Source organism: Gymnodraco acuticeps, unplaced genomic scaffold, assembly GCF_902827175.1.
Source record: "Gymnodraco acuticeps unplaced genomic scaffold, fGymAcu1.1, whole genome shotgun sequence".
Taxonomy (NCBI): domain Eukaryota; kingdom Metazoa; phylum Chordata; class Actinopteri; order Perciformes; family Bathydraconidae; genus Gymnodraco; species Gymnodraco acuticeps.
Genome location: NW_022989899.1, coordinates 1,577,662 through 1,600,086, shown reverse-complemented (window position 1 = coordinate 1,600,086; position 22,425 = coordinate 1,577,662). Strand labels below are relative to the sequence as shown.

The following is a 22,425-nucleotide window of genomic DNA, read 5'->3' as shown; positions in this document are numbered from 1 at the left end:
TATTGGGCGCCATTTGACACATGACTTTCGTGGCATCAAACTGTTGATCAAAACTGTTGTCAAAAAGATTAAACAATTTTTTTAATGATTTGTTTTTTTCTTTGTGTTAGGAGCCCCATTGTTGCATTGTTGCACTACTAGTCTAACAGTAGTCTAGTGTTTTGCATCAGATGTCAAAACACAAACACGCACACTATACATACACCATTTGTTTTCTATTCAAGCCAACCAGCAGTGACTTCTTGCTTCTTCGTCACTGCTTAACCTGTTAAACCCCATGCCCCAAAAACACAACAATATTCACAAAACTGTGTCTGAGGGCTTCTTAACATTTAACAACCTATTAATGTGTCATACCCACTTAACGGGAAGAAACTCAGCTATCAGACAATATTAACTATTTGTAGCTAAACGAAACACAAGGGTAACACCAAGCCTCTGAATTAGCACTAAGTGAACAAATGCTAACTCACTATAAGTAATGGGGGTTTTTTTTGGACGGAAACTATAATTTACATTTTCTTTTACTATGTTCAATCTGAATTGACTTTAAAATAAAAACATCTATATTAATTCTGACTTTTCTACATCCAACTCACAGGTGTATCATTGCTTTGAGAAAAAAGATTATTAATTTACCCCTTTTAGAAGTGAAGATATAGTCATTTGTTCTGGGAATGTCATTTTCGAGCCTGAAACCTGAAAAACAGGCTTGGGGCTTAACAGTTTTTTATGGGCAACCCGTCAACATACAGCACTGTCTTCTTTCTCAGCTTCAATCAAAACATGTTCAAACAGCAGCAGTTTTATATCATCCACCACTGCATAGTATCTTCCTCACTTAACTACTTATTTCATGGTGGAGTGGTGCAGGAATGAGTCCTTAACCAGTTATTGAGTAAGCAATTCAGCACTTTTGGGCTCTCTTGTCTCAAAGTCAACATTTTTTGTTTTTGGTTGGAGGCCTGAAATATAGTCGGTGGTTTATACAAGATAACGATATTTTTCTAACAAATGACTTAATGAGGCTAACAAGTATGCCTTTAGCATCTGTTGATGGCTTTGTCTATTGTACATTACATTTTCTTCAAATTATTTCATATCAGAATACTTTATTTAACCCGGGGGTAATTGGGTTACGTGACAGTTGCTCCATTTTTTTTTTTTTAATAAAATAAAATAAAAGATGAATTATCTATATATATATATATATATATATATATATATATATATATATATATATATATATATAAGAAGACAGTAAGCAGGTGTAATACAACATTTCTAGCAAGTTTTACAATCACTTGCTCAACATTTGGTCGAACATGGTTTGGCAAAGTTTACGGTCTGGAAGTCAAAAATACATTTTCTGTCATTGTAAAATGTCTGCATTTGTATGAGGCCACGCTATGTGTAAACTCTTCTTACCGTGTGTCCTGACATTCCAGGATAGAAGTGTGTAAGACTTTTTTTAAATGTCCTTCTTCTCCTGCAGGTGTTCTTCAGAGCGGGGACCCTGTCCAGGCTGGAGGAGCAGCGGGACATCCAGACCAGGAGGAACATCTCTCTGTTCCAGGCCGCCTGCAGAGGGTACCTGGCCAGGCAGGCCTTCAAGAAGAGGAAGGTGAGCTGCAGCGTCGCTCCATCATGTTCATCATTGGAACCTCGTTTTTACTGCAGTTTCCACTACTTTCTAGGCATGCTTGATAAATAACTGGTTTCACTCATATAAAGCTGTGTTATGTGGTGGTTATACAACGAATATAGGGAATATACAAAACTATGTATATGAGCTTTATAAAGTGGTGCAGGAATTATTCCTAAAACCCGTAAATTAGTAAGCATTTACCACTTTCTGTCCCACCGTTTACAAGACAATGGTTTTTGTACCTGTTTGTTGGTACAAGCTGAATACATTTTTTGCCTTTATTTCTAAGACATCAAATATGTCAATATTTTTATACCGATTCAGCCTAAAACAACACACTTTTATTAAAATGATTTTGACTGGTATTACAATTGAGATATCAGCGATAGGATTGATCACTTTGGACCCATTCACATTATCAGTGAAAAGTATATTAAAAATATCTTGATTTTATAATTTTTTGTTGGATGCGACTTATCTGCATCATGACATCAGGTTTGTTTCCTGGTGACTTCTTTGCTTTCCACTCAATCCCCTCACTACTGATGCATTCAGTGTCACACTACATCTGAGCTTCAGATGTCAGTTCCCTGGTGATGGGCCTGATGGGATGGACAGATGTCGCTCTCCTTTACACTAGGATTCTAGCACAGTCCCGGAAGAGGAGTTGACAGGCTATGGTACTTGTGTTGAAGGGCTAGGGCTTTATCCTGTGTGCATATTTCTTCTAAAGCTTCACTGAACACTTCATGGTGAAATAAAACACGTTCTAGTCAGCTCTGATGAGGGGTGTGTGTGTGTGGTGTGTGTGTGTGTGTGTGTGTGTGTGTGTGTGTGTGTGTGTGTGTGGTGTGTGTGTGTGTGTGTGTGTGTGTGTGTGTGTGTGTGTGTGTGTGTGTGTGTGTGTGTGTGTGTGTGTGTGTGTGTGTGTGTGTGTGTGTGTGTGTGTGTGTGTGTGTGTGTGTGTGTGTGTGTGTGTGTGTGTGAGTGTGTGTGTGTGTGTGTGTGTGTGTTGTGTGTGTGTGTGTGTGTGTGTGTGTGTGTGTGTGTGTGTGTGTGTGTGTGTGTGTGTGTATATATATACAGCTTTTGTATATTTAGTAAACGTGTGTTGTGCTTTTTCTCTTACCAGTTATTATGTCTTCCTGCTCTGGGCTCCATACTTTTCAAGGGCATTTGAGTTTCACCTCACTCACTACTGCCCCAATGACTCAGTTTAAGCCTCCTCGCGGGGTAAAAAGTAATCTCATGTAATTGATGGTGTTTGGGATTGGGTTTATTTCCTTCTGACCATTCTAAACAACTTGTTATCTTGTTTGGATGGAGCATTTGTCTCAGGAAAAAGAAGAACACTCACACTTTAGTTGCCTTTTCTTCCTGCTCCCCTTATTTTTTTCCTTTGGGTGCTAAGCTGTTGATAGAGGGGAAGTTGACAGACTGAGGCATTGTCACAAGATGTCTTTGTGTTTATCATTACATGTTACTTGTTAGACGCTTTTATCCAAAGCGACTTACATACTCAATACTGTGGACAATCCCCACAGGAGCAATTTGGGGTGAAGTGTCTCAGGGACACAACGACATGCTGACTGCAGTGGGGTTTGAACCTGTGCTCCCCTGATCCCAACGCACAACCCACTGTGCCACACGCCTGAATTATCACAGAGTGATAATGAGCCTACTTTTATGCGGCTGGTGCAAACACCCAAAATCAGAGGTGGAAGAAGTACTTAGATATTGTACTCTAGTAGAAGTACCAGAGTGTAGGAATACTCTGTGTAAAGTAGTAATTATGCAGAATGGTCCATTTCAGAATAATATGTTTTATAATGATTGATCATGAAAGTGTTCTCAAAGCTGGTAAAGGTGCAGCTAGTTTGAATGGCTTTGTATACTGCAGGGTAGCTGGTGGATTTACTCCAGGTGGAACTTGTAAGGGAATCTTCTGCAGCAATGGAGAGTCAGGACTCAGAGAGACACGAGGAGAGTTGGAGCTTTGATGTCAAACACTGGTGGTTTATTACAAGTATCGGCCGGAGAATTCACATCACAAGTCACAGCAGCCAGAGGTTCTGACTGCCCAGCCTCTCTCTTGATAGACCTTTTAACTAGTTAACAGAGAGTTAATCAACAGCTGGGAACACTGGAGATATCCCCAACATCTGGACAGACTGAATCACTTGCCTGACTCTTAGGCTCTGTGACCGAGTTGACCGGTCATAAAACTGAGAATGAGTGCAGCAGCACATTCTTTAAAGGAGATAACGAGTCAGGGTTGGTTATAAACGTCAACAGGCGAAAAGGTTAAATATCTTAGGGAACAATTCTGTCTTTACTCCTAACAGAACTAAAGTCTGATTTAACACTTGATTATATTTCACATCATTCATCCAGATCTGTAAAGTAACTAAAAGTACATGATGGTGCATGAAGCTAAATATGGACCTACTGTAGATTCAAAAAGTAGCTGGGCCCAAAGAGCATGCTCACTTGTGTTTTTCTTAAGCCCTGCAGCCGATCTCCTGCTCTCGGCTCAGTCAAATGAATGGAGAGGGAAAATAACTCTGATTTCGGGCTATAAAAGTGTTCATACTGGGTAGTTCATTTACCAAAACAAAATATACGCTGATTAACAGGCGTTCTCTTTTCCAATGTAAATCAAGGGTAACAAGTGCTGTTGGGCCAACGTCCCGGACTAGAAGTGGATTACCACAGTTTGGCCAATTCGCAAATTCGCCTCAACAGCCTGGCTCTTCCAGGGGCCTTGGTTATCCCAGACAGTATCAAAATATCATAACCCATACACTAGCCTCAAATATACAGCCTCTCCCTCCACTTGCATTGCCCCCTGCAACTTTTGAGAGTAATCCTCCAAAAAGCATCCTATATGTCACCAGCTGTGACCTTTTATTGTGAAGCAGCATCAGTAGGAAATGTTGGTTATCAGCTCTGATAACCGAGGCTTGTGTCACTGAGATCAGAAATCCATTTCATTTAAATAGCTTGTGTGTTTGAAAAAAATGAAATGAGAGGAAGTATATTATATGTAAATACAATAAATGACAATCTTCCAAAGTATAACTTAAAGTCTGGCAAAATGAGAGTAAAGCGTTCCGTGGCTTCTTCATTCATTTCATTTCATTTCAAACCTTTATTTAACCAGATTGGTCCCATTGAGATCATAGATCTCTTTTTCAAGGGAGACCTGCAGACCTTCATTCATCAGACACCCTTCAGAGTGTGTGGCACATTTCAACATTCACATTCAAGGCATTTTTTAAATGCTTTGCAAAAGACATTCAAAGCATGAAGACATGATGGAAAAGATAAACATTATACAAATAAAATGTGAATAGCTTTTAAAACAGTCATTGAAAAGCCAAGAATATAATTAAATAAGCAATTCAAGTACAATGATACAAGAAATACAGTGCAGTTATATGAATAGTTATTTGATACAATAAAAAGCAGCAGTAAAGAAAAGTCTTCAGATTTAAAGAGTTGCTGCTTTCTGGTAGTTTGTTCCAGAGTCCTTGGAAGAATCTTTTTCAGTTGACTCATAGCAGACCTGGTTGTTTCTGTCTGTCATCACTCCTTAATCTGTGGTGTTCAGAATAATCAAACAGCTTGTGGAATCAGATTTCTGGCAATGTAGTAAATCAGTATCATCTCACCAACAGTGTTGTGCAATCACAAATGTGTGCCTTTGAATTGTTACTAAAGCTCTAATTAGTTTTGTGCAAATTAGTAGTTTTGTCATTGATGAACGTCCATTTATACGGTATGGGGTGGCTGTGGCTCACCAATCGGAAGGTGGGTGGTTTAATAGCCAGTCCCTGCAGTCAACATGTCGATGTGTCCTTGGGCAAGATACTTAACCCAAAGACACCTTGGCCAACGGTGCTACGTGCTTTGAATAGTATAAAAAAAGACTAGAAATCACTATATGAATGCAGTCCGTTTACCAAATGTAGGCCCTCATTATATTGCCACAAAACTAAATCAATAAAATGCTCCTCCATCTAGTCTGTGTTATTCCTGCTCTGGGGAAAGTCTTCCGCTCCTTCCAAGTTCTCTCTCCCTGCAGGGCGAGGAGCGCTCAAAGTACTACGGGAAATAAGTGAGAGAGGAGGAGGAAGTGAGAAAAGGGGGGGAGGAAGGGAGGCTGGAGAAAGAGAGACTCGCCATGGGGGAATAGACAAATAGAAGAGATCCGCTGGCTGCTTTGAAGCCTGCCGTCTGCCTCTGCTCTCCGTCTCTCTGACATTCATGGGGAACAGTTGAGAGCTGAGGAGCGGGGGGATTCCACCGCCAGCAAACCAACACTGAGCCTAATTAAATAGTTGCCTAAAGACAGTCCCCCCCCTCCTCCCTACTAGGAACAGGTGGGCCCAGGCAGGCACTGTGTGTTGGTTGTCAGGTGTAAAGGAGAGGTAGAGGACACACGTCACAGTTTCTTCTTCTATCACTATTACCTTCTGCTACAGCATACCGAAATGTGATATTACACTAAATATTTATAGAATAATTGATATACTCATGTTAAAGGTGTGAAAGGTGGGGTAGGTAATTCACTTCAGACACACTTTTTGTTATATTCCATGGAATGCTCTTAACATCCCGATAGCAATGAATATATGAAATGCTTTGACAATAAATACATAAAAAAACGTCACCTGTGGAAGCCGTGGCGCTGTAAAAAGCACGACCAATCATTTTAGCCGGCCCGGCTAAAGTAACTGGATGGCCTACCTGCCTGTCAGCCTTCCATCTGTGCACAAACTTATCTCGTGCCCTCATTGGTCATGTGCGCGTTCCTGTGTGTTGGAGGAGGGGCTCTGTAAGAAAGTCTGAAGGAAGTGGCAGATTTGTTCCGGTTGTGTATTTTCAAATTCTAGCGCACTCGAGCTGGTTTCTCCATTCTTACCTACCTACCTTTAATTCAACCCCCAAGAAGATGATCCAGGTATATAAGCAAATGTTCATAGTGGCCAGTAGTTGGTACTACAACTTCTGTGTCAGACACTTGATGTTATTTGTCCCAAAAAGACTTTCCCGTGACTTACACTGGGAAAGAGATGTCTGTAAATCAGCATATCGTTTTTCCTTCAGTATGAACATTAAAAGTCCTTATTTAAATCATTATGTCTTAAAAGTTGTAAAAAAGTTGTAAATCTGCCGTGACAGTGTGGATTGGAGGCTTTGGGAAAGCTGAAGTGCAAAGCTTTATGTGCCCAGAACCCTGGATGATCCAGGTATGTTATTCTCCAGTCAGGCCATTGAGGCGTCATGTACCACTGAGCAACTTTCATAGTATTATTTGGTTCTACACGTGTAAGTAGCCTGAGCATGCAAAGAGATGAAATGCATTAGTATACATATTCAAAAACGGCATATTAGGATCATATTTGCAGTGACATTTGGAAAGCTTTATACAGGCTTAGTTCACGGGTCTGATGGTCTGCAGTTCAAACTGCCTAATATTTCAAAAGCTCTTGTTATAGTGGAAATAAACAATACAATGAGTTAGATGTGAAAATACGATGCCAGTTCTAAAGGCCCCTTATCCTCGCTGTCTCTCTCCGTCTCTTTCCCACGTTATTACTTAATGTTAAAAAAAACAATGTTAGTCAAAAAGACACCAATTGGCAGTGTCCCTAGTTGTCCAAACGAAAGCAGCGACAAGAGGAGTGTGGTGTTGGCATCAAATGAAACAATAATAAAATACCTTTTCAGAATTGTAATTTTCCGCAACCACAAGATGTCTTTAGGCATGCACACGTATTACACTGATTAGCCCAGTGGTTGGCCAAATGATGGTCAATATTGATAAAATGCTTCCAAGATAAAAGGTCGGATTACTGACAGTGCAGGTTTACAGTAGCACATCTAAACTCATTCTCCAGTTACCAGAGTTACCTGTATACTTCTGTTCTTGTAAACACTCTGAATGAATGATGACCGCTCTACACACACTACATGTAGCTGCTGTTTGTACCGAGACACAAGAGTTGCACGGTAGAATTACATTAGTAAGTAAATAACTCAATTTTCAATAAAATAAATGAAATCCAAGTTTCAGGTCAAGTTTCAAAATACAACTTTTTCTTTAAAATGGTGTAATTCTGGTGATGCGCCTCGGCTTGTGTGCAACTATATTGTTAACTTAGATTAAGTACTGTCCACTGAGAAGATTCTACCTTTAACGAGTCCTCCAACATTTAAAATCCAAAAAGAAATATTTTGTTTCTTGGTCTAACTCTTGAAATAAGCAAATCCATATCATTCTCTCTAAATATGTGAATGATGACCTGTCAGACTTCTTCTCCTTAGCTCGAACTGGAAAGCAGATTGAAAAGCACACCATGAAGCGTGTATAATATCCACTGCAACAACATGATTATTTATCTAGGATAAGTTCAATTGAATGCACATTAATAAGAGAAGTTTCCATTTTTGCTGACTGGAAGCTTGAGGGAGAATTATGTTTTGGTACAGATCAAGATGAGTGTAAAACATTAACAGGAAGTATACAAGTGAGATGAAGATGGAATTAAATGACCCAGGTCAACACATATCAAGCTGCTCATCTTTCCTTTCCTCCTGCCACACGGCTAGTTTGAAATCACTCACTGGTCAGTACTGGCTTACATGCTTACCCTCAACCTGATGATGAAAACTGGCCATCATGTTTGATTTGTTTCCTCTCTGCAGAGTAACACTTGTGTCAATAGTCGTGCCTTTGCTGTAGAAGGCAATATGACCTAATTGAGTGTTATGATTTAGTGCAGTTAGAGAATAAATCACTTACTGTGTCCTTAATGTGCTGGTGGTTCTGTTTATCTTTGTGAGATACATACATTATCCAAACTACATGCACATTAATGCTAAAGTCAAGAGAGTCCTGATTATTTGTATTTGTAGCCATGTGTGATCATAAGGTATCTATTCTATAGAAATGGTTGAAATGCCTTAGTTTATTCTGCAGCTGTGTTGTTCTAATTCAAAGAGGGGTCCTTATTTCCAGAAGAACATGTCCAAATGTTTTATTTTGGAGGAGCCCCTGGTTAGCTCAGTCTTTAAAATGGTACCTCCTCCCACATGTTTGCTTGAAGATCCATCAGTGAATAGTCTAACATGCAGTAAGCAGTATATCAAGACCTTTGTCACAATATGGCAACCCTTCATGTATCAGCAAAACTGACATCACAATGTGCCTTTTCACAATGAATTGTGTGCTTCCTCTGATTTATATGCTCTGTGTTTGACAGATCCAACATCTGGCCATCCGCTGCATCCAGAAGAACATAAAGAAGAACCGTGGTGTCAAAGGCTGGCCATGGTGGAAGCTCTTCACCACCGTCAGACCTCTGATAGAGGTGCAGCTCACTGAGGAGCAGATCCGTGGCAAGGACGTGAGTGCGCACGAACGCACACACACACACACACACACACACGCACAGTTGTATCTTTATCTATTGTTTTGAATGTTGTGCTTTTTGTATTCTCCTATTGAACTAGTACAAGTGAAAACAGGCAAAGTTCTGAAGGAACGTGAATCATTTTTTATTGAAGACTGATTTAGAGTCATAGACGTCAGCATTATTTCATTTTGTCTCTGTGGTCTTAAAATGTAACCAGATTTATATTAGAATACCCTTCAAAATTCCAAGTATTTCTTATTTATTTATACTTATGTATTTTTTTTTTTGATATTTCACCACCTTATAGTGATTCATATTTTAGTAAAATATCAGAGGTTGTGCCAAAGGGAAACAGCCATGAGCACAGTTTACAGCTTATATGCTGTGTCCTCACCAACTTGTGGGTTTCACATTAATATCTTTGTCTTTTCCTCTCAGGAAGAGATCCAGCAGCTGAAGCAGAAGCTGGAGAAGGTGGAGAAGGAGAGGAACGAGCTGAGGCTCAGCAGCGACCGCCTTGAGAGCAGGGTAAAACACAGAAACAGACGTACATATATTCAGTACAGAGCAGCACTTTGGGTTTTCAAATTCTGAGAAAAAATACATGGAATTATATAATTTTTTCTCAATTAAGCTTTACATATGAGTTATTGAGATAGATCTTGCTTCACCATATTTAAAAACAGGTTAATGCCAACGTTTTATATTGTTAGTGTTTAAATTCAGAATGTAGCAGGCAGCAGACACATAACACTAACCAATAATATGACTGCAAAATTGTAGCCAATTCCTCTAAACAAACAAGAAATGTGGGTATTAGAAATATAGATGATAAAAGGAGTTGACTGTTGGTTGTGAGCTGTTTGCTGTTAACGTTAGCTGGAAGCTGTTGGCTGCTAGCTGTTGGCCTTTGGCTCTTAGGTCTTTGATGTTAGCTATCGGCTGTTAGCTGTTGGCTGTTAGCTATCGGCTGTTGGCTGTTAGCTGTTGGCTGTTAGCTATCGGCTGTTAGCTGTTGGCCTTTAGCTTTTAGGTCTTTTATGTTAGCTATCGGCTGTTGGCTGTTAGCCTTAAGCAACTGGTAAACAGGGGTTCCATAGAGTTACATTATGATGCATTAAAGGTTTTTTATTAGGGCTGTCAAGTTAACGCGTTAATAACGCGCTAACGCAAAAAAAAATTAACGCCACTAATTATTTTAACGCGATTAACGCATGTGTATTTTTTGTCCTCGGCCGCCCCGTAGTTTCAGAGCGCATTGAGTTTAAAATACCATCTACAAGCTGATGCTGACAGCCCCACTCCTGCTGCCCGCTTGTGGCAGACCACACTTCCACGCTCACCGGCAGGCACCGACTGGCCATCTGGAGGACCGGGAGGGTGTGTGTATGTGTGGCCCGAGCGAGCGAGAGAGAGACCTTACGTGTATTGTTGTTGTTAGCATCTGGTGCTAGCTAGCTGCGCTAACGGATATGGAGCTGTTTAAATGAAAACAGAGGAGCGACATTTCGCCAACAACTGTGCCGAGCACTTGACTTTATGCAGGAAGCCAGACAGTGGGGCATTGTACGAAAAGTCAGCACACTCAGCACGGTTAGTGCGCGCAACATGATTGCAGCGTCCAGGCAGCTCCCGTTCGAGCATATGCCTTGAGTTGCACATAGCTCCAACGATCCATCACACACACACACACACACACACACACACACACACACACACACACACACACACACACACACACACACACACACACACACACCACACACACACAACACACACACACACACACACACACACACACCACACACACACACACACACACACAACACACACACACCAGAGAGGTTCCAGGTTGAATTGAGGCGAATATTTGTAATGTTCAGAGGTTGTTGTGTTTAATATTCATGAGTATATTTGTCATTGTTCAAATGATAATATAGATTTGCATAAAGCATATATGTCCACTCATATGTTGATAAGAGTATTAAAAACTTGAAACATATTCCTCTAAGGAACATTTAGAACAGATAACAAATGTGCGATTAATCGCGATTAACTATGGACAATCATGCGATTAAATATTTTAATCGACTGACAGCCCTATTTTTTATATAATATTGTAACATGTCATTTTTTGACTTGAATAACTGAAATAAATCTAGTTGAAGGAGATGTTTTTACAGCAATGTAAAATTGTTATTAGAGAGGGAATTATGAAAGGGGTAATTTGGTCGAATAGAAGACTTCAGCAAATGATCTCTTCAATCCTTGATGACCGTTACATGAAATGAGGTGATTGAGATGCACATCTGGTGTTAAGTTACTCTAACAAGGTTATGCTATGGTAATAAATGTAAGCAGATATCTGACATATTTTTTTGTACTCATGTCAATGTTTTCCCCAAGTTAATATTAAATAGAGTCTTGGTCTGAGAGTGTATGAATTTAGTTCTGATGGTTTTTTATCAACAAACTCTGATCATTTGCCTCAAACAAATACACATTTCTGACAAAATGAATTAAACCTTACATAAGTACTCTTTAAACGTGTGTGTGTGTGTGTGTGTGTGTGTGTGTGTGTGTGTGTGTGTGTGTGTGTGTGTGTGTGTGTGTGTGTGTGTGTGTGTGTGTGTGTGTGTGTGTGTGTGTGTGTGTGTGTGTGTGTGTACTTGTTTATGTGTGTGTGCGCTTTGTGTGTGCGTGTGTTGCATCAGATCACAGAGCTGTCATCAGAGCTTGCTGATGAGAGGAACACCGGGGAGTCCGCTTCCCAGATGCTGGAGAGTGAAACTTCTGAGAGACTCCGCCTGGAGAAGGACATGAACGACCTGCAGGTACACACACACACGCACGCACACACACACACACACACACACACACACTCTCACTCACTTAGACTGAAGAGAACGCAGGGCTGTGGTAAAGTCACGTAGTCAAGTCTGCAGAATAAGAGAGTCGTGTTGTGTTCACAGGCTGCGGCTGGTCCATCTCCTAACTTTAGGTTTGATTAACACTGTCACACATCAGCGGACTAATGCCTCTCTGTGACCGTTTCCCTCACTCAATGCTTTTTTGAAGCACATTTCTATTAAGGCAAATGAAAATGGAGCTAGCTGATTGCGATGGAAAACAGAGATTGATAGCAGTTTATAGCTCTATTAGCCATTCAGCAGTGGGCTAATAAAGATTTTTACAACGCAGCAACATTATCCGACTTCGCAATGAAGTTTGGTTTTAAGGCGCATTGTAAAATGCAGTTTAATATCTGCTCATTTATATATAGATTTAACATTAGCCGAGCAGCTTGAATTACTAACGAACGTAACTGTCTGCCTTTGCTCCTTTGGGGTTTTATAGTCTGTTGTAATGTTTCAAAGGGAGTATTAATGTTACTATATGTTAAAGCTAAACTTGGATAACTGAAAGGCTGTGTCATATTCAAACATTGCTGTTTTGTCAAGACATTCAGGCAGAAATAAAAAGACCCAAGAGCTTATTGAATGACTAAAAAGGTCTTAGAATTTGAAATGGACAGATTTCACTCCCAGAAGTGGTCTTTAAAGACATATACAAATAAGAATCTAAAGTGATTTTCAAATGAATGTATTTGGTTGTAATTAATAGAACACTAGGGGAAGTCTGCAAACAAATAAATGGCTGGAAAGAAGTTCTGATTGTAAGAGCACATACACATGTAACCAGTGTCTTTCCTTTTTATCTACAATATAAACACATCCAGGTCATCAGAATAAACCTTAACTTCCACAAAGATGAATGATCTACAGTGGTAGCTTGTACTCTACTGCACATCTCTCCCAACAAGCTCCACACATTCAAATGTCAGTAAAGCATTTATTTTTGCCAAACAGAAGATTCCTAACCTGAAAGGCTTGATTCAGGGCAAAACGTCTCTTAGGAGTGTTCCATTTCCTGGCTAACGGTCTGCCCCAGCTGTCAGCCGCATTTACCTAGAAACAGTTTTCACATTGTGGGACATGATCATGGATCGGGGGGGTTCTTTGAAAAATAATTACGTGTTTTCAGAAATAGATTAGCAAAATAGCACACTGAGGGTCACACATAGCATCAACTTTCCCAGTAAATCTATGGAGACGGATATGTGCACGTTGTCATAGAAACTGTTCCTTCTCTCCTCCACCAGGCCAAGTTTGACAGCACGAACAAACAGATGGAGTCCATGGAGATGGAGGTGATGGAGGCTCGACTCATCAGGGCATCTGAACTCAACGGAGAGATGGACGATGACGACACAGGTCAGACACCATCATGTGCACTAAATACCAGATAGGCTCTAGGGCAGCTCACTTCTCATATTTCTATCATGTAGCTTTAAAAGTCATAGGTTAGGTTGCAAATCAAATAACCAGGAGTGTGTGTTTCAACGTATTTTGTTGTGTTTTGTTTTATCCCGTGTTGTTTTGCCGGGGCCTTGTGCGTCCGTTGGTGTCATTGAAATGAATGAGGAGGATGCGTTTTTTAACAGTGCTGATGCCAGCACCACAAACTGCAGCCTCAAAAACAACCATTGAGTTTAATCAAAGCCTGACAAGGTTTCCTTAGAAAATGAAATGGAGAGAACTGTTGTATTGTATTATACTAAGGGTGCGATCATAAATAATCACTCACAATCTAGCTAAAGCTGGATTGTTAGTAAACTTCTAGTTTGGTTATTTAAATTCAAGATTCAAAGGTTAGAGCAGGTCACTCTCGGGGGTTTAGCTGGCCACCTTGCTGCAGTGATATAGAGGTGTATTTTAGTGATTTTCAATGAAATTGTTAGCTTACTACTTACATCTTCTCTAACTCTTCATGTTAGCTATATCTTATGTTTTCTCATTTATTTCTATAGACATTTTGTTACAGGCTATCACGACATGTCATAATGATCTGTTATATAGATCACTCTTTTTCTTCAAACAATAAGGCTCTCATTTCAGTGTAAAGCATCAGATAGGATATACAAACACCCTAAAATAGAGATGCTGTGTCGAATTCACTCCCTAAAGTGTTGACAATTAGTCTTTCAACAACAAGCTGTCAACAGAACCTTGTCAAACAAGCTCTGAGTTGAATGTCTCTCTTGCGCTCTCTGCACACATCCATACACACAGGCACGCAGAGACAAAACAAAAGGACTAATTCCCTCCCAGACGTATTTATCACAAACTGTTGGTGGGTGTCCAATCGATGCTTTGACAAAAGCCAAGAAAAGTCTTATGTGAAGAAGGACATTAGAAATGGATGAGTTAAAAGTGAAAAATGAAGCAAGGACTCAGTCTTTGCGTGACATGCAGATGTGATGAGTGTAGAATTGATTTGTCTTGATGTTGCAAAGGTTGGAACAGTTTTCACAATACGTGTTCAAGCCATAGCAGAGTTTTGACAACCATATCCGTCAATATTGTTGTTTTTACTACCAGGTAGTACCATCAACCTTTGCTAATGGAAACTGTGGAGGAAGTGCTTAAGAGAAACTGATAAATGATCCATGGAAAAGTTTGTCTTTTGTTATATTTGATAAGGTAATAAAGAAAGTAAATATACAATTGAAATCGATCTCGATCTCAAATGCAGGAACAGAGCAACTTGATCCTCAAAGGATAAAATGGCTTTGCACACCGAACACAGCTTACAGTCACATTATATAGCAGAGAGAGAATATCCAACTGGTCCCACCCATTAGTTCTCTTAGGCATTACCTAAACATCCCCCCCATTAAACCATAACACCCCCCAGTCCTTAACCTCTTGCAAATCCACCTCTTGCCCTTCCTGAAATGTAAATCCTAAACGTATGTCTCTGTTAAACACATGTAGGACTACAAATTATATTTAAACGATTAAAAGGCAATCAGAGTATAACACATCATCTATTTATATTATTTAAATGATTATATGAACATTTGACACGACAGAAACTAAACGAGTGTTTTCCCGTCTAACACCCTGTAAATACAAACTTTATTTACATTTCCTAGGTTTAGTAAAAAGTGATCATGATGCCTTTGAATCATATCTTTCCTGACACAAAGTTGGGAGGTATTTATTTATTTACTGAAATATTGAATAATACATGTTATGTGGGAAACATTCAGCAAGTGTAAGCATATTGAGATGTGGAGGTAAGAGGTGAGGCTGACGGTGAACATGCTGCTGACAGGAGGAGAGTGGAGGCTGAAGTACGAGCGAGCCATCAGGGAGATTGAATTCACCAAGAAGAGGCTGCAGCAGGAGTTCGAGGACAAGCTGGAGGTGGAGCAGCAGAACAAACGGCAGCTGGAGAGGAGGGTGGGTTACGCTGACACACACCCTCATACATAAACCCCTTTTATCTCAGGTGGTAACTACACACAAGCAGTGCATTAATGAGGTTTCAATTACGAGGTAGTTTTAATGTGGATGTAGAGCATACATCGGGCGGCTGTCACTTAGGGGGTCTACCAATCAGAGGGTCACTGATTCAATCTTCAACCCGGCATGTCAAAGTGTCCTTTAGCAAGATACATAGCCTCAAATTGCTCTGTAGGCATCTCTACGCTTACCTTGGATAAAAGTGTAGCTAACATAGCATTACAAAGGTAATCATTTGTTATTTTTAATTCCCTGCAACAGAATATTTTCAACATGTTGACAATGTTGTCCAGTTATAAATCAGTGTAATTTGTTTGTGCAGATCAGCGACCTGCAGGCCGACAGCGAGGAGTCCCAGAGGAACATCCAGCAGCTGAAGAAGAAAACCCAACGTATGACGTCTGAACTGCAGGACACCAAACTCCACCTGGAGGGCCAACAGAGCCGCAACCACGACCTGGAGAAGAAGCAGAGGAAGTCAGTACACACGCAAACAGACGCATGCACACACACACACACACACGCACACACAAACAGACGCATGCACACACACACAGTTTCATGTTAGAACAGGTGTCTAAAAATACTTGTGACTTCACACAGTTGTAAAACTTCTTATGCCAGGTTGCCACAGATGGTGTAATGTCCAGTTGCGTTACTGTAGTAACTCTATTAACTCTAAAGAAAAAAATAGTGACTGTTTATAGAGTGGTGCAGGAATGAGTCCTAAACCCAGAAATGGGTTTCCTTGTCTTGAAGTCAATGGTGTTTTGAATGAGGTTTTGGTTTGACACCCGAAATATGGTCTGTGGATTTGTTGTTCTACGTCATACAATGCGTCAGTAAAGACCCCCTCATGAACAGGGTTGAAGGGTTTCTTAAAAAAAAGATTCTGTTACAACAGTAACATGTACAACCTTTTATCAGTAATCTAATCCAAGTATCACAACATAAAAGTCATGTAACGTGATTACTTTTGTGTTACTTTTGGACTTCCTCAATAAGAAATGCTATGCATATAAAATACAAGAGATATTTATTTTTATTTTATTCAACTTAATTGTCATTACACAGAGCACAACGAAATGCAGTTTGCAACCAACCAGAAAGTGCAAAGAATAATAAAATAATTTACATAACAAATACAAGGTGTCGGGTTTAGAAATGTATATTGAAATACAATTGTATACATAGTAAATAAAAACACATTCTAAATGAATCACAACAATTGAAATGTCCCTGATATCAATAGGCGCGTTCACACCAGAGTACTTTTCCCACAATAGTTCATCAGAACTCAGATATATTTGCGTTCACACCAAAAAGCCCCCTGAACTAAATTAGTTCATCAGAACCTTTTGTACCCCGTTTTCAGTCCCCGCTAGAGAGCAGGGACTTTCGTGGGAGAAAAAGGTTCCTATGTCTGATTGGCTGGGCGGATTGCAAACCACGCCCCGTAAAACTCCAAAAAAGTTTTGTGAAGCCGCCATTTTATTATCCTTGCATTAGCATTATTAGCATTAGCCCAGCGCAGAAACGCAGAGAGACTAACTTATGGCAACACAAAAGAAAACATGGGAGCGGTGGAGATGAGGAGGTGTCGGCGTTCTGGCGATTTACTCGGAAGGCTTCAGTAGAAGCTGCTGGGAGTCCCAGTAGCTTCTACTGAAGCCAGTCCCCAACTCCGGGGACTTCCGGCCGGGGACTTCGGGTGGCAGTATACGCCGTGAAGTTGTTTGCGGAACTAAAGAGTTCTGATGAACAATTGTGGGAAAAGAACTTGGTGTGAACGCCCCTAATAAGAAATGTTTTACTTAATGGTGCTATGTAAGAAAACAAAAGAAAGTAACCAAGGTATTTTTTATCCAAACATATCTTTTAAATGTAAGTCTAACCCTACAAAATAGTATAGATTACAAATGCTGTTTCCCTCAAAAAAAGGCGGTTGCTACCAAGTGGGTAAATGAGAATACTAAACGTCATCCTGCCGAACACCAGTCTGCCTTAGCCGTGTTGATGTGAAGTCATGCGACCATGATGTAGTTTGTTTATAACGTTACAACTGTTGTGGTGATCACTGCTGCACCACTCTATAGCATCATGTTGTGCACAGAGAACAGACTCCTGTATACTGTTGCTAATCCATGAGAGTGTGTATGGAACCAGCTCAGCACATTTTAGGTGAATGTTACCCCTCAGATGTAATCAGAGTAGCAGTGCTTCATGTGAGTTTGTGGACAGTGTGTGACCATGCTTGTGTGTGTGTGCAGGTTCGACAGCGAGCTGAGCGGGGTCCAGGAGGAGGTGCAGAGGGAGAAGAGCCTGAAGGAGAAGCTGGCCCGGGAGAAGGACATGCTGGCAGGAGACGCCTTCAGCCTCCGCCAGCAGCTGGAGGTCTGTGCCTGGGGGGCCACTTTGTGACCTGGGATGATGTGGAAAGAACTGGATTTTTGTTTCTTAGTATGTTGACACTGTGAACTCTGACCCCCAGGACAAGGACCTGGAGGTGTGTGCCGTCAGCCTGAAGCTGGAGACGCTGGGGGCCGAGCTGCTGGACCTCAACTCACAGGAGTCCAAGGACGAGGCTTCACTGGCCAAGGTCTGCTTTCTTTCTTCCTTTCTTTTTCTCATGTTTTTCACAATTTTTTTTTGTTCTCTTTTTCAGTATTTAATATCTTTCTTCCCCCTTATTTCTTTGTTTTACCTTTCTCTCATTCTTTCAATTTGTTTTCATTTATTTCTTTGTTCTTCTTTTCTCTCTTTCTTTCTTTCTATCTATCTTTTTAATGTTTTTTATTTGTTTTCTTTATTCTTCCTTTCTCTTGTTCTTAATATCTTAATATCTTACTTTCTTTCCTTTTCAGAGAGAGAAAGAAAAAAAGTTTTAAAAAAAATGTCTTTCACTCTTTTTCTTTGTTCTTCATTTTCTCTTTATATATTTCTTTATTTCTTTCTATTTATATTTCTTATTCCTTCTCTTTTTCTTTCTTTCTTTCTTTCTTTTCTCACTGATTCCTATTGTGTGTTATTGTGTATACTCTTGTATACTTGTACTGAGCAGACAATCTGCAGAAAGTCCTTCAGTGCTCCAGCAGCTCTGTTAGCAAACAGCTAATGACTCCAATGTATATGACTGTGTTCCGATGCAGGTGAAGAAGCAGCTGCGCGACATGGAGGCTAAGCTGAAGGACCAGGAGGAGGAGCTGGACGAGCAGGCCGGCACCATCCAGATGTTGGAGCAGGTACAGATGCAGCACATGGAATATTCAGCCTCCTTCATTATTCTTTGTCCAGAAAATAAACCACACATATTTACTCATCAAGCAGACCACATGACTATTCATTCATTTTAGACCTGCTTTGGTCTCTACTAACCTGAGAGGCTTAAAGCTCAGAAGACTCCATCCAGCACTATTCATTTAGACCAGGGGTGGGGAACCTCCAGCCCCCGGGCCGTATACGCAAACAAGAAAACAATTAAAGAAATCTAGCCCGCAAAATAATTAAACAAGCGAGTGCCTGTTTTTCCTGGCCAAGGTCAGGGTCCTTGAACACAACACGAGCCTAACGTGTCATCACGTGGTATATGTCTTATCTGACAGGGGTGCAGTTCTGACGGAGAGCACCAGAACGTCGCTCCAACACTTCACAAATTGCAGCACCCATAAGGAGCCTTACACATGCCACAGTTTTTGCGTATCTGTGTCTTTAGTTGAAAGCCCAGTGGCGATCTGCTCATCTGTCATACTGATCATACAGTCAATAACTTTGTTGTTATTAGCATCTGGTTAGCTAGCTACGCTAACGAATATAAGAAGCTTTTTCTACAACCAGTGAGGTAAAGGCACATCTTTATATGATCATTATAGTTATTATAAAAAAATAAGAGAATAAGGTAAACAGGTATAAAATACTATATGACAGTAAATAAATGTTTTTATTAATAAACAAGAATACAGTTTGAAAGGAGAGTGATTTGTAAAATATCCATAAAGAAAAATAAAATCTGCTTACAGTTCTGTTTCATCTGGGTGTTGAGAGATGTTTCCATAGATCTCCTAATGTTGCTCTCAAAGTGCACCAGATTGATGCTTTTAACTTCAACATTTAAAAACAAATCTTCACGGGGGAGCATGCCCCCGGAACCCCCTAGAGGAGGTTAGGTCCCCCCCACTTAAATCATGTTCACATGGATAGGAAACTAAATACATTTGCACACATCTTGTGTCCATATCTTTCTGTTGTGGTGGTCATGCCACAACCGTGCACGTGCATACACGAGTCATGGTGAGATATCTGGATTAAGAGGTTGCTTTTTCTTTGCACAGCATGAAAGAAAGGCCAAATGAATGGGCTGTGATTTTAGTATTTTTAAGCAGAGGTCAATCATTTGTACGGCCATCGGAGGATGTTGAAAAAATTGAAATGGCCCTTGAGAGGAAAAAGGTTCCCCACCCCTGATTTAGACCTATGTTATATACAGTGGGGCAAAAAAGTATTTAGTCAGCCACCAATTGTGTAAGTTCTCCCACTTAAAAAGATGAGAGGCCTGTAATTGAGAGACAAAATGAGAAAAAAAAAATCCAGAAAATCACATTGTCTGATTTTTAAAGAATTAATTTGCAAATTATGGTGGAAAATAAGTATTTGGTCAATAACAAAAGTTAATCTCAATACTTTGTTATATACCCTTTGTTGGCAATGACAGAGGTCAAACGTTTTCTGTAAGTCTTCACAAGGTTTTCACACACTGTTGCTGGTATTTTTGGCCCATTCCTCCATGCAGATCTCCTCTACAGCAGTGATGTTTTGGGGCTGTCGCTGGGCAACACAGACTTTCAACTCCCTCCAAAGATTTTCTATGGGGTTGAGATCTGGAGACTGGCTAGGCCACTCCAGGACCTTGAAATGCTTCTTACGAAGCCACTCCTTCGTTGCCCGGGCGGTGTGTTTGGGATCATTGTCATGCTGAAAGACCCAGCCACGTTTCATCTTCAATGCCCTTGCTGATGGAAGGAGGTTGTCACTCAAAATCTCACGATACATGGCCCCATTCATTCTTTCCTTTACACGGATCAGTCGTCCTGGTCCCTTTGCAAAAAAACAGCCCCAAAGCATGATGTTTCCACCCCCATGTTTCACAGTAGGTATGGTGTTCTTTGGATGCAACTCAGCATTCTTTCTCCTCCAAACACGTCTAGTTGAGTTTTTACCAAAAAGTTCTATTTTGGTTTCATCTGACCATATGACATTCTCCCAATCCTCTTCTGGATCATCAAATGCTCTCTAGCAAACTTCAGACGGGCCTGGACATGTACTGGCTTAAGCAGGGGGACACGTCTGGCACTGTAGGATTTGAGTCCCTGGCGGCGTAGTATGTTACTGATGGTAGCCTTTGTTACTTTGGTCCCAGCTCTCTGCAGGTCATTGACTCGGTCCCCCCGTGTGGTTCTGGGATTTTTGCTCACCGTTCTTGTGATCATTTTGACCCCACGGGGTGAGATCTTGCGTGGAGCCCCAGATCGAGGGAGATTATCAGTGGTCTTGTATGTCTTACATTTCTAATAATTGCTCCCACAGTTGATGTATTCACACCAAGCTGCTTACCTATTGCAGATTCAGTCTTCCCAGCCTGGTGCAGGTCTACAATTTTGTTTCTGGTGTCCTTTGACAGCTCTTTGGTCTTGGCCATAGTGGAGTTTGGAGTGTGACTGTTTGAGGTTGTGGACAGGTGTCTTTTATACTGATAACGAGTTCAAACAGGTGCCATTAATACAGTTAACGAGTGGAGGACAGAGGAGGCTCTTAAAGAAGAAGTTACAGGTCTGTGAGAGCCAGAAATCTTGTTTGTTTGTAGGTGACCAAATACTTATTTTACCGAGGAATTTACCAATTAATTCATTAAAAATCCTACAATGTGATTTCCTGGATTCTTTCCCCCCATTATGTCTCTCATAGTTGAAGTGTACCTAGGATGAAAATTACAGGCCTCTCTCATCTTTTTAAGTGGGAGAACTTGCACAATTGGTGGCTGACTAAATACTTTTTTGCCCCACTGTATCTTGCCATTTTTGCCTAATTCTAATCTGCACACCTGTTAATAGAAATGAAACTACGGTTTGAAGTCAGCACATCTACAGTATCTGTGTTTGTTTTCCAGGCCAAGCTTCGTCTGGAGATGGAGACGGAGCGCCTCCGTCAGACTCATTCCAAGGAGGTGGAGAGCAAAGACGATGAGGTGGAGGAGATCAGGCAGTCCTGCAGCAAGAAGGTGACACACACATTTTAATACACACATTTTAAAACTGTTATTTAAGATTGCAGTCATGTCAGCTTTTTGTTCTTCAATTGTGATTCAATGAGAGGGAGACACAGGTATAAAGTCTATGCTACTAGGCACAGAATGAAATGGTTGTCTTTAATAGCTAAGTTAGCTGTAGTTTATAATGATTTTGGCCCTGCTGGTTACTGTTTATCCTCAAATAGTCACTTTTTACTGTTTATACTAACACTTGCATGCAGAGTGGTGACTTTTAGTAATCTCAGTTAGTAACTTGTTAGCATCCTCTGTTTATAAGACAGGTAAAAGCTCAAGACAATCACCAGTGCGGTTATTTCAGGCATTTTATCAAAAATCCATTGACATTACGACGAGCAAACCAAAAGCGCTAAAATGCTAACTGATTTCCGATGTTGAGGACTCATTCCTGCACTACACTAATACAAAACATTCATTTAAACTCAATATAACCTGCACTGACACTTCACATTGAAACTTTAAAAATGATAAGATGTACAGGAAGTGTAGGGTTAAAGCATTAGTGTTATATAGGAAACAGTGGTTTGTATGTATTAGTATAGTGGAAATATATGTAATGCTAAATGTACATTAAGCCATTAGTGTAAGGTTAATTAGCAGCTGGCCTTTGTGGTAGTAACTGTACTATACTTATCAAACAGTAAGAATACAAACTGTATTTAT

General features: G+C 40.4%; 1 protein-coding gene across 14 annotated transcripts in view; it reads left to right on the top strand.

Moving 5' to 3' along the window:
• Positions 1–22,425, top strand: part of myo18ab (myosin XVIIIAb) — a 146,936-nt gene that overhangs the window by 91,463 nt on the left and 33,048 nt on the right. For all 14 annotated transcript variants that reach the window (XM_034206501.1, XM_034206545.1, XM_034206493.1 and 11 more), the window contains 11 exons: positions 1,496–1,624; positions 8,920–9,063; positions 9,511–9,600; positions 11,787–11,906; positions 13,235–13,346; positions 15,253–15,380; positions 15,766–15,920; positions 17,714–17,837; positions 17,935–18,042; positions 18,593–18,685; positions 21,604–21,714. In XM_034206501.1, the coding sequence (XP_034062392.1) occupies positions 1,496–1,624; positions 8,920–9,063; positions 9,511–9,600; positions 11,787–11,906; positions 13,235–13,346; positions 15,253–15,380; positions 15,766–15,920; positions 17,714–17,837; positions 17,935–18,042; positions 18,593–18,685; positions 21,604–21,714 (1,314 nt within the window). The remainder of the gene's footprint in view (positions 1–1,495; positions 1,625–8,919; positions 9,064–9,510; positions 9,601–11,786; positions 11,907–13,234; positions 13,347–15,252; positions 15,381–15,765; positions 15,921–17,713; positions 17,838–17,934; positions 18,043–18,592; positions 18,686–21,603; positions 21,715–22,425) is intronic.